General features: G+C 41.4%; 2 protein-coding genes across 2 annotated transcripts in view; one reads left to right on the top strand and one right to left on the bottom strand.

Annotated features, from left to right (window-relative positions):
- The first annotated feature begins 3,876 nt into the window (after window positions 1–3,876).
- Window positions 3,877–9,589, top strand: LOC120063922 (glutaredoxin-1-like). The gene is made up of 3 exons (XM_039014236.1): window positions 3,877–4,195; window positions 5,879–6,007; window positions 9,090–9,589. Exons 1-2 carry the CDS (start codon window positions 3,989–3,991, stop codon window positions 5,990–5,992), a joined length of 321 nt encoding a protein of 106 aa, XP_038870164.1. The 5' UTR covers window positions 3,877–3,988; the 3' UTR covers window positions 5,993–6,007; window positions 9,090–9,589.
- LOC120063911 (rho-related BTB domain-containing protein 3-like) overlaps window positions 9,096–12,033 on the bottom strand; it is a 26,830-nt gene continuing 23,892 nt past the window's right edge. The window contains exons 10-11 of the mRNA XM_039014227.1: window positions 10,079–10,175; window positions 9,096–9,228 (exon numbers count right to left, since the gene is read on the bottom strand). Of these exons, the coding sequence (XP_038870155.1) occupies window positions 9,110–9,228; window positions 10,079–10,175 (216 nt within the window). The 3' untranslated portion in view covers window positions 9,096–9,109. The remainder of the gene's footprint in view (window positions 9,229–10,078; window positions 10,176–12,033) is intronic.

The following is a 12,033-nucleotide window of genomic DNA, read 5'->3' as shown; positions in this document are numbered from 1 at the left end:
CTGCATAATTTCCAATCCCCCATATTTTGTGTATGTCTGTGTGTATATACAGTACCAGTTAAAAGTTTGGACACACCTATTCATTTAAGGGTTTTTCTTTGTTTACCATTTTCTACAATGTAGACATCAGACTCTGAAATAACACATGGAATCATGTAGTAACCAAAAAAGTGATAAATATAATTTTAGATTCTTCAAAGTAGCCACCCTTTGCCTTGACAGCTTTGCACACTCTTGGCATTCTCTCAACCAGCTTCATGAGGAATGCTTTTCCAACAGTCTTGAAGTAGTTCTCACATATGCTGAGCCCTTGTTGGCTGCTTTTCCTTCACTCTGCTGTCCAACTCATCCCAAACCATCTCAATTTGGTTGAGGTCAGGTGATTGTGGAGGCCAGGTCATCTGATGCAGCACTCCATCATTCTCCTTCTTGGTCAAATAGCCCTTACACAGCCTGGAGGTGTGTTGGGTCATTGTCCTGTTAAAAAACAAATAATAGTCCCACTAAGCGCAAACCAGATGGCATGGCGTATCGCTGCAGAATGCTGTGGTAGCCATGCTGGTTAAGTGTGCCTTGAATTCTAAATAAATCACAGACAGTGTCACCAGCAAAGCACCCCCACATCATCACACTTCCTCCTCCATGCTTCACGGTGGGAACAACACATGCAGAGATCATCCGTTCACCTACTCAGCGTCTCACAAAGGCACTGCGGTTGTAACCAAAAATCTCAAATTTGGAGATACCAAAGGACAGATTTCCACCAGTCTAATGTCCATTGCTTGTGTTTCTTGTCCCAAGCAAGTCTCTTCTTATTATTGGTGTCCTTTAGTAGTGGTTTCTTTGCAGCAATTTGACCATGAAGGCCTGATTCACGCAGTCCCCTCTGAACAGTTGATGTTGAGATATGTCTGTTACTTGAACTCTGTGAAGCATTTCTTTGGCATGCAATCTGCGGTGCAGTTAACTCTAATGAAGTTATCCTCTGCCACAGAGGTAACTCTGGGTCTTCCTTTCCTGTGGCGGTCCCCATGAAAGCCAGTTTCATCAAAGCGCTAGATGGTTTTTGCAACTGCACAAAGTTCTTGAAATTTTCCATATTGACTGACCTTCATGTCTTAAAGTAATGGTGGACTGTCATTTCTCTTTGCTTATTTGAGCTGTTCTTGCCATAATATGGACTTGGTCTTTCACCAAAATAGGGCTATATTCTGTATACCACCCCTACCTTGTCACAACACAACGGATTGGCTCAAACACATCAAGAAGGAAATAAATTCCACAAATTAACTTTTAACAAGGCACAACTATTCATTTAAATGTATTTCATGTGACTACCTCATGAAGCTGGTTGAGAGAATGCCAAGAGTATGCAAAGCTGTCATCTAGGCAAAGGGTGGCTACCTTGAAGAATCTCAAGTATATTTTTATTTGTTTGACACTTTTTTGGTTACTACATGATTCCATATGTGTTATTTCATAGTTTATGTTTTCACTATTATTCTACAATGTAGAAAATAGTCAAAATAAAGAAAAACCCTTGAAAGAGTTGGTGTGTCCAAACTTTTGACTGGTACTGTATATACGAGGGGCACAACTGTATAGCCGGCTGGACTGACTGCATTGACAACTAGAGGTAATTCCACATCAGGAAGAACTACACCTTCTAAGGGTCTCGGCGCTATCTACATTAGTAGATTTGGTTGAACGATTGGTCTATGTTTTTTTCTTGAACACTGATATAAAAATATATCTGATAACAAAATTGACATTTATTTCACATTCTACTTGGATAGAAAAAATGACAGGGTATAAAAAATTATACCACACCGCATCTTTAAAGAGCAGTTGAAGGCCATAAACAACTTCTCTGGTAGAAAACGGAAACATGTATTAGTAAGAAACATTTATTATAGTGTCAAAATTGACTACAAAGTGAAAATAGGACAATTTTGGTCATAAACTCAATCTTGTCCAAAACTGAGATTTGCGAGATAATTAGGAAAAACATTTATATCACTGAATGAAGGGTCTCATAACCATTTTCCTTGGGTTGGGTTTATTTCAAACCACTGTAAGGCTGTACAGTACAATATGAATGTCCAATACACACAATATGTTGACTGGTGAGCTAGTTTCAGAGTCCTGCAATAAGAGCTAGTAATTGTGTAAACTCTACATAGTTGTGTTCTGTGTGGGCTGATAGCCCATTTCATAGGTGCACACTCATTGGTGCACACTCATTTCATTGGTGCACACTCTAAAGGTAAGGCTTTTTAGTCCAATATGAATGACTGGTGAGTTTAATGTGTCAATGTGGCTCATTTTATAGTCCTGCAATAAGAGCTATGAAGCTAATATTTGTGTAAACTCTTTGGAATTGTAATCTGTGGGTGTCACTGAGTAGGTTGATACCCAATTCCATGGGTGCAGGTAAGGCAGTACATAGCCCAAAGTGGGACTAAAGGAGTCTAACGTTACCCCTTATAGTTCAAGGACCTTACATGGACCATTGTTTTTGGCTCTGGAAGCCAAAACAGCCTAAACAAGAATCGATTCTCAATTGCTTGAGTCATCCGATGGTTCTAGAAACATAAATCTCTCTACTTTCATATCGTATCAAAATAATTTCACAAATGCAAAATACATATTTACTGTACACTGTTTTAACCGATTTTAACACAGTTGCAGCCAACAGAATTTTTCAGTGACAACACTTTTGTGGCGTCCGTCTTCCAATTACACACAGGTATTAGGAGCTAATTAGCTAATAGCTAATTAGGAGAGGTAGTTGACTGTCTTCCGTCGGTTTTTTGTAAACACACACTGTAACATGAAGATATGGCCGTGTGGGAACCCTAACCCTATAAAAGGTGTGTATCAATTGAACCTCTTTTAAAAAAAAAATGATTTCTCACTGACATGAAAGATAAGGTCCTTATGCTTTCAAAACTGTACCGCAAGCGATGCGGGTTAATGTCGTGTTAACGTTCAGACCAAGCGTTGGGGCTCTTAACAACACTCCCCCGTACAGAAGACGCCTTCGTCCGATGACTCTTATGTGTAATGTCATGGAACTGAGAGTCATGATTAAGTGCTAGGGCAAGGCTGTACAGTGCATATACAGCTCTGGAAAAAATGAAGAGACCACTGCAAAATGATCCGTTTCTCTGGTTTTACTATTTATAGGTATATGTTTGGGTAAAATTAAAAATTTTGTTTTATTCTATAAACTACCGACAACATTCCTCCCAAATTCCAAATACAAATCTTGTCATTTAGAGCATGTGGCTTGATTCATGCGTCCTTCACAAAGACAAATCTGCCCGATTCCAGCCTTGCTGAGGCACCCCCAGATCATCACCTATCCTCCACCAAATTTCACAGTGGGTGCGAGACCTGGTGAGGCCTACAAGCCACACATCTCGCACCCACTGTGAAATTTGGTGGAGGATCGGTGATGATGATTTTTATTTTGAATTTGGGAGAAATGTTGTCAGTAGTTTATAGAGTAAAACAAAAACGTTAATTTTACCAAACACATACCTATAAATAGTCAAACCAGAGAAACTGATATTTGCAGTGGCCTTTTATTTTTTTCCCAGAGCTGTATGTATGCCCCCAATACATTTATGCAGTCTAATACATCCACAGTGGGATTTCAACAATTTATTTTTTTACTGTTTATTGAAACATGTATTAATTATTGTGTTTATTTTCATTTCAAACATTGTTAAGCATTATCTAGTCCAAATATGGCATTATTCCACTATATGTATCCGTTTTGATCAGTTTCAATGGGGCACTTTTATTTTGAAGGCAAACCTAAAATTCCACAATTGTGGCTAACTTCACACATGTCCTTCGATTTATAAACACGCCTCCTCTGACACAATAAGGAAGTAGACGGCTCATCAAAACATTAATCTGCCGAGCTGTTCATATCAATTTTGCAAGCCAATATTTTTGTATTTCAACTAACGCTAGAATGGCACAGGAATTTGTCGAAACTAAACTTAGAGGAGACAAAGTTACAATATTTCTCAAACCATCGTGCCCGTATTGCGTTACGGCCAAAGAGGTCTTGACAAAGTACAAATTCAAAGCTGGGCATTTAGAATTTATTGACATAACTGGACGGAGCGATATGAGTAGTTTACAGGACTACTTTTTGGAGATAACTGGAGCTCGGACGGTGAGTGTCTTCATTCGAGTATTGCCAGTATTTCAATTCGTTATTCCTTTGTTGTGGTGAGTACAACACTGCATGTAACTTTGCGCCCAATTGTCTGGATACAATCTCAAAGATGGCTGTCGTTCAATTGATGATTTTTGAGAACAAAGAGTGCTTTTCGGTGAAGGAGTTCATAACGAGGGTAATATCTCGACGTCTCAATTTTTTTGTATAGCAAAAGACATACTGTAGTTTAAAAAAATATGCGGACTATTGTAACGTTACATGTTGAATTTTTTGTTTCAGTGTTATTTCGCGTTCAAAACAACTGGAAACTCATGACGTCAATGATTTTCAGGTAGGAAAGTTGGAGTTCTAGAAAGAGGCCCGAGTTCACGAGTTGGAATTCCGAGTTGGATGACCGTTCAACTCGATTTTTCCCAGTCGGAGCTCGTTTTTCCCGAGTTCCCAGTTGTTCTGAACGCGGCATAACAGTTCGATCGTCCATCGCAATGACTCAGCAATCCATGAAGGCTGATTGGCTTGAAGCTCATCACATGTGAATGTATTCAGCTATTCATATTCATATACTATCCTTCATAATGGATTTAAGTAAAAGTGAGTTACGCAGTAAAATCCTACTAGAGTAAAAGTCTGAAAGTATTTGGTTTTACATATACTTAAGTATCAAAGTGTGGTGCCTGGAAAACAACCTCTCACTCAATGTCAACAAAACAAAGGAGATGATCGTGGACTTCAGGAAACTATGTAGATAGGTGCACCCCCCTATCTACATAAAAGGGACTGCAGTGGAGAAGGTGGAAAGCTTCAAGTTCCTTGCCGTACACATCACTGGGACCGAGAGACTGAAAAACAGCTTCTATCTCAAGGCCACCAGACTGTTAAAGCCATCACTAGCACATTAGAGGCTGCTGCCTATAGGCATAGACTAGAAAGCACTGGCCACTTTAAGGAATGGAACACTAGTCACTTTAATAATGTTTACATATCTGGCATTACTCATCTCATATCTATATACTGTATTCTATACTATTCTACGGTATCTTAGTCACTTAATGTTTACATATCTTGCATTACTCATCTCATGTGTATATACTGATTTCTATATGATTCTACTGTATCTTAGTCCGTTCCGCTCTGACATCGCTCATACATGTATATAGTCTTAATTCATTCCCTACTTAGATTTGTGTGTATTGGGTATATGTTGTGTAATTTGTTAGATATTACTGCACTGTCGGAGCTAGAAGCACACGCATTTCGCTACACCTGCAATACCATCTGCTAATCACGTATGTGACCAATAAGATTTTATTTGAAAGTAAAAAATCATTTAAAATTCCTTATATTAAGCAAACCAGACGGCACCATTTTCTTGTTATTTTTTATTTACGGATAGCCAGGGGCACACTCCAACCCTCAGACATAATTTACAAACAAAGCATGTGTTTAGTGCATCTGCCAGATCAGAGGCAGTAGGGATGACCAGGGATGTTCTCTTGATAAGTGTGTGAATTAGACCATTTTCCTAACCTGCTAATAAGCATTCAAAATGTAATGAGTACTTTTGGGTGTCAGGGAATGTATGGAGTAAAAAGTACATAATTTTCTTTAGGAATGTAGAGAAGTAAAAGTATATAAAGTTGTCAAATATAAATAGTACAGTGTGGTGTGTGTGTGTAGGTCCCGCGGGTGTTCATCGGTGAGGAGTGTGTGGGAGGGGGCAGTGACGTGGCAGATCTGGACGAAAGTGGGAAACTGGAGGGGATGCTGCAGTCCATTGGCGCGCTGCAGTGACACACACTGCCCCAGGTATGTACACACACACACGAAAGGGAGTGAGGAGAGGGAAGTTGTAGAGAGCGAGGGGTGGGGGTGTAATGTGGCTCTTCAGCAAGCCTCCAGACTGGGAGAAGCTGAGGTGGTGTTTCAGGAGGCTAGAGAACAGATAGCTCAGGGGCCAGAGCACCACGCCACCTGCTGGCCAAACAGATCCTCCACAGTCACCTTGGGACACATGTAACTAAGATGTATGTAACTACTTGTTCTTAACTGACTTGCCATAGGCTATGTGTTGTGTTTTTATTTATTTAACTAAGGGCCTAGATTTAAATAATATTTCTGTCCATTTAGGGGACCCGTTTTGGCTTATGAATGACCCCAGAGGCAAAGGTGTAGCCTCTAAGTCATAAGCTTCCACCAAGGTACAGAGTGGGAGCTATTCTCCAGAAACGGACTAAAGAGTGTATGAATTAGATTGTTGGTAGCCTCGATTCAGCCTACCCTTTCAGAGCAAATGTGAGATTACGGAATATGGCAACACAAGATTAGATTGACGTTTGCGATGCATGTGGCATTTTAGCATGTTAACAAGGCAGAAGGGAGCGAAGAGTGAAATGTAAGCATTTTTTACCTGCAGCAAGGTATCCCTCAACCTCTCTGCTAGAGATCCCAAAAAAGCAGTATGTCTCAATACATCAGTTGGCCTGTTAGTCACAACTTGTGTTGTTGGCAACATTGACACAACCCAAGAAAAAAAATAAGCATAAATGCACGTTACTCACACCAACATGTGACTTACTCTCCGTCACACGCACGTGGATGAGGTGAAACTGAAGATGTTAAGATTACGCAAGGTTGATTAATTTAGCGCTTATGCAGAGCCGTTAACTACACTCTGTAACATTTTAAACATAAGGGGTCATGAGTAATAAAGAGCACACCTCCCCATACACCCACAAAAAGCTTCGGAATGCAAGTAATTTGCTTATGTGTTTTGTGGTTTATGAGGTTGAAATTGCTTCAAATCATAGTGTGTGTGTGTATAAATGTATGCAGTTTAAATTCAAGCCAAAAGCAACCAAGCTTCAGACTAACCTTCAACACATGACATGCTGTATGTGAATATGTATGTTCATTATTAATGCACACTAAGCAGTAACACACACACACGTGACAGAAGACATCTCGTACCGAGCAGATGCATGTCAACGATTCAGTAGGCGACGTGCCAACGTGTTCTTCTAAAACATGTCTTTATTACCAGTGACTCAGAGGTCACAACTATTACTGTACACGGCCATCCCCCGTGGCTAGAGGGCCACGAAACCAAACACCCCGCACCCTCTATTCTCCACATGCTGGGTGCATTACGCAGTTAGCTCTACTCCAGATGTTAAAAAAAATAAAAAAAAACACAAAACACCCCCTGTTACAGACGGTACACATTACAAAAATAGTCGCAGCACCGTCAAATTATAATCTTATGGCAAAAATGAGGTCAAACCAGAGGCGTTGTTTGGTTACGGTTTCAATGAACAGATCAAATCATTTGTTCACCACGGAAGGTGTGTATGTGGTGATTAAGTCTCCAGGTGCCCCAATGCTGTTAACACTCTTAAGAGGATTTAGCATTGCAGAATAACCCAATAAGACAGCCATGTAGAACCACTATGTACTCACAGTTATGTAGGCCTAGTCCCAAATCAACTCCTATAGCCCTAAGCACTTCTTGATGACCCATTACAGACATAAAAGAAGTGGACATTAAGTTGTGTGTAGGGTGTAGCCAATAACTGTATATATTGAATGGACAAAGCCATCGATCCCGTGACACCGTTCATTCCTATGTGAAGACTCAATAGCGCATTGAATCCAAATGAAGTTGGTTAGGATGGCGTCTCATGGAGACATGTGCACTGTTTCAGCTACTCCAGGAAGTGATGTTGCAGGCTAGCTAAGTGCTGCCCCCTCTCATTGAGTACCTGCCCCCTCAAGTTGAAGGCCGACCGGGGTTCCGCAGGCTGCCAATATTAGCAACTAAATTGTCCTTATAACTTCTGTGTGCGATTTTGAAAATAATCGGTTCAAGGACATCTGGTATATTAGAAGCATTTTTTTTGTTTTACACGAAGATTGCCATTTTTACTCTAATGGGGGATCCTGTTTCCTGCTACCAATGCCTGCAGTACCATGGTCGACCTTGAACTTTCGTGGCTTCAATGAGAAGGGGTAGTTGTTTTCCCCTGGGTGTAGTGCCTTGGGTTGATTTGAGACTGTAAGATTCTGTGTCAAGCATAGATTAGATAGACATCCTCTATAGACGCACAATCCCGGGTCACGTTCATTAGACAGACTCCCAAACCTTTTGGATACATTTCAGCAGGTTCCTTTGAATGTTTCTGGGCACATTTATAAATTTGAGCACCTTCTCTGCCAAAAACCAAAATGTTCTCTCCTGTGTGGAGATGGCAAAGATGATCACTGTGCATTCTCCATGGATACAGTTATTTGCCATTGAAAGGGACATTTTTATACCGTTATTCATTGGGCTATAGATAGTCCTCCATGAACAGATAATGGTGGCTTTCCAGATCACCTTTTTTGCATGTGCACAATGCCTGGAGAAGGATTTACATATCAGAAACCACATTCGTATGATATAGAAATCTTATGAGTTATGCAGTCAGCGCGCCTGGAACATGGCCATTATAGATTTCTTTTATTTTTTTTGCCCTGGTTTCCAGTGGAATTCAGCTGTCATTTGAAGTTCTCCCTGGTTAAGTAAATCGGTCATTTTGTCCCAAGGACACAGTCATGTGTTGGTCCTCGGGAACCGGAGTGCGTCACAGTCTTTTATGTCACCTCCCGTAGACGTTGCCTTTCGACCAGGCCTCTTTGACCTTTCAGCTCTGCGCTGAACCATTTGGGTTTCCTCCCGAGCTGGTTAGCTTTCTGTCCCCCTTTTTCACTGTCCATTTGAGGCAGATGACTCAATTATTATGTTCTGGTCTGTTTTATAATGCCTTCTCTCAACTCCTCTCCCCCTCCTTTGTCCTCTGTCTCTCGCCCCACACCTTCCTCTTCTCCTCTCCGCCTCTCACTACTTCTCCAGGGTGTGGCGGCGGGTGGGTGTCACATGACGAGGCAGCGGGACTTCTTGAGTTTGCGTCGGCGCTGCTGGTACTCGCTCAGTTCTTGAAGGTAACCTCGGGAAGGCCAACGCAGTCTCTCCACCTGTTCCCGCTCCTCCTCTGTCAACCAAGACAACAAAAAACCAAGGTTGCCATGACGATATCAGGTCACCCCGCTCTCTCACACACATGGACGCGTGTGCGCACACACACACACAGTGCCAGTATTTATTTTTATCCGTCATTGCCTAAACCAACATTTCTATGAAGCCATCATCAAGCCACATGCATGCTCTGCCTGATACACTTCTGTTTACACCCAAGAGCTGGACCAATGTGAATAATATTGTGTAGTACTATTTAGTCTTTGTATCGTGTATCACTTCACTTGTGCCCTTAAAGACCCGTCCATTTGACCTTAAATATGCACTGGTGTACGATGAAAACATTGTTAATGGAAATAAACCTGTTGTAGATGCTACTAAACCTGCCCTGTGTGCTTATTAACCAGTGTGTGCTTTATAAATGTGTCATAACCAGGGATGAAGTGGCTTGACGAGCGGCAAGAAAGGTAAATGCTAAAAATGCTAATTTAGCGTCATAGGTGTGCAAGCTTTATTTAGAAAATGTAAAGGTGCTTAAATGTTATTTTACATGCTTTGACAATCCACTACATCCTCAATCAGAACTGCTTATTTGACCTGTAGTCCCCTTCTTAATATGTGCTATCAAAACTAACATGCCTATATGGATTACACCTCACTACTTCCCTTTAACATACGGTCTACACAAAGCTGTCATTAAAATGTCATTCGCTTTCACAACAGCTGGCATCGGCTTTAGCTTATGGTGACTCATGCGTGTCCATTTCCTTAGTTGGACATAGCATGGATTTTGCAACACCAGTCACACTTAGTGAGTTTGAGTTATCAATATGTCCAATAAACCTGTCCTATGTCTGATCTCTCACCTGAGAGCTCCAGGAAGTCGGGCTTGTGACTGAAGATTAGGTAGTTATTGGCTATGAAGTGGAGGAGCCATACGTACAGCTGCTCTGCGTTGTGGCACTGCGAGAGAGAGAAAGAGGTAGAAGGAGAGGAGTCAGCTATTTGAGCAAAGATGTATTGTGTAACTGTTGAAGATTTAGAATATACAGGGCGGAATAAATTAACACCAGCAATGACTTCCACATGGAAAATGACATTTTCCAACCCCATGCATGCATGCATATTCTCTGCTTTCCCTGCCTCCAGTGTTTATAAACCAATGACCAGAAAGAACTGGATAGGTGACAGCACATTGGTGGGTTAATCCTTCACAGCGTACGGTACAAGTTGTTTCCTCAACCAAATCCTCTCAGGTTTGTGGTAAGGATCATAAAAAAAACTACTATTATTTAATCATACATTTTTTTGTTGCCACTGAATATTAGAAACATTGAAATTTCAAGGGGTGCATCATCTGAATAGTCTGAAGTGACTTCCTTGTCTTCTCTCACTCTATACCTCCACTGAGTGGAACGCGATGTGGTGGATGCTACTAAAGATAAGCTATTTTGTGTCAGAACACACATACACTCTTGCTGAATCCAAAATCCTTCCCCTTGGCTTCTTACTTCTGTAAATTCACCTTGACCATATTAAACAGACGTAGGGTATGTTACTTACATTTGTAGCTCTATTTACTATGAAGTGTTACATTATGAATAAAATAATGCTTATGATTACTTAACAAAAAGTAGAGCAGTTGGTTGGGGAGGATGGGTTGGCATATAACATGACCATCTAGCAACCCAAAGGCTGCATGGTTGTGTCGGGGACGACTAGCATTTTAGCTAACCCTTCCACTTAACCTTTTCCCAACCTTAATTTAACCTTATTCTACTAACATGCAATGTAAATTCTCCTAACCTGGTACGTTAGTTCTAACCTGCTGTGTTATCCACTAACGTTAGACACAAATGATAACGACATCCAATTCGTATGATATTGTATAACGTATAATACTATACGTCCTCCAATCCGTATGATATTATACGACCGGGTATGGCGTATCAAATTTTATTAGTCACATGCGACGAATACAACAGCTGTAGTAGACCTTTCAGTGAAATGCTTACTTAGGAGCCCCTAACCAACAATGCAGTTTTAAAAATATGGATAAGAATAAGAAGTAAAAGTAACAAGTAATTAAAGAGCAGCAGTAAAATAACAATAGCGAGACTATATACAGGGGGGTACCGGTACAGAGTCAATGTGTGGGGGCACAGGTTAGTTGAGGTAATATGTACATGTAGGTAGAGTTATTAATGTGACTATGCATAGATGCTAACAGAGTAGCAGCGGTGTGAGAGGGGGGGGGGGGGGGGCAATGCAAATAGTCTGGGTAGCCATTTGATTAGATGTTCAGGAGTCTTATGGCTTGGGGGTAGAAGCTGTTTAGATGCCTCTTGGACCTAAACTTGGCGCTCCGGTCCCGCTTGCCGTGCGGTAGCAGAGAGAACAGTCTATGACTAGGGTGGCTAGAGTCTTTGACAATTTTTAGGGCCTTCCTCTGACACCGCCTGGTATAGAGGTCCTGGATGGCAGGAAGCTTGGCCCCAGTGATGGCCGAGCAGTTGCCATACCAGGCAGTGATGCAACCAGTCAGGATGCTCTCGATGGTGCAGCTGTAGAACCTTTTGAGGATCTGAGGACCCATGCCAAATCGTTTCAGTCTCCTGAGGGGGAATAGGTTTTGTCGTGACCTCTTCACAACTGTTTTGGTGTGCTTGGACCATGTTAGTTTGTTGGTGATGTGGACACCAGGGAACTTGAAGCTCTCAACCTGCTCCACTGCAGCCCCGTCGATGAGAATGGGGGCGTGCCTGGTCTTCTTTTTCCTATAGTCCAAAATCATCTCCTTGTCTTGATCACGTTGAGGGAA

The sequence above is a fragment of the Salvelinus namaycush genome, chromosome 2, assembly GCF_016432855.1.
Source record: "Salvelinus namaycush isolate Seneca chromosome 2, SaNama_1.0, whole genome shotgun sequence".
NCBI lineage: Eukaryota > Metazoa > Chordata > Actinopteri > Salmoniformes > Salmonidae > Salvelinus > Salvelinus namaycush.
The sequence above is the reverse complement of the archived record's forward strand: the minus strand, read 5'-3'. Positions and strand labels throughout refer to the sequence as shown.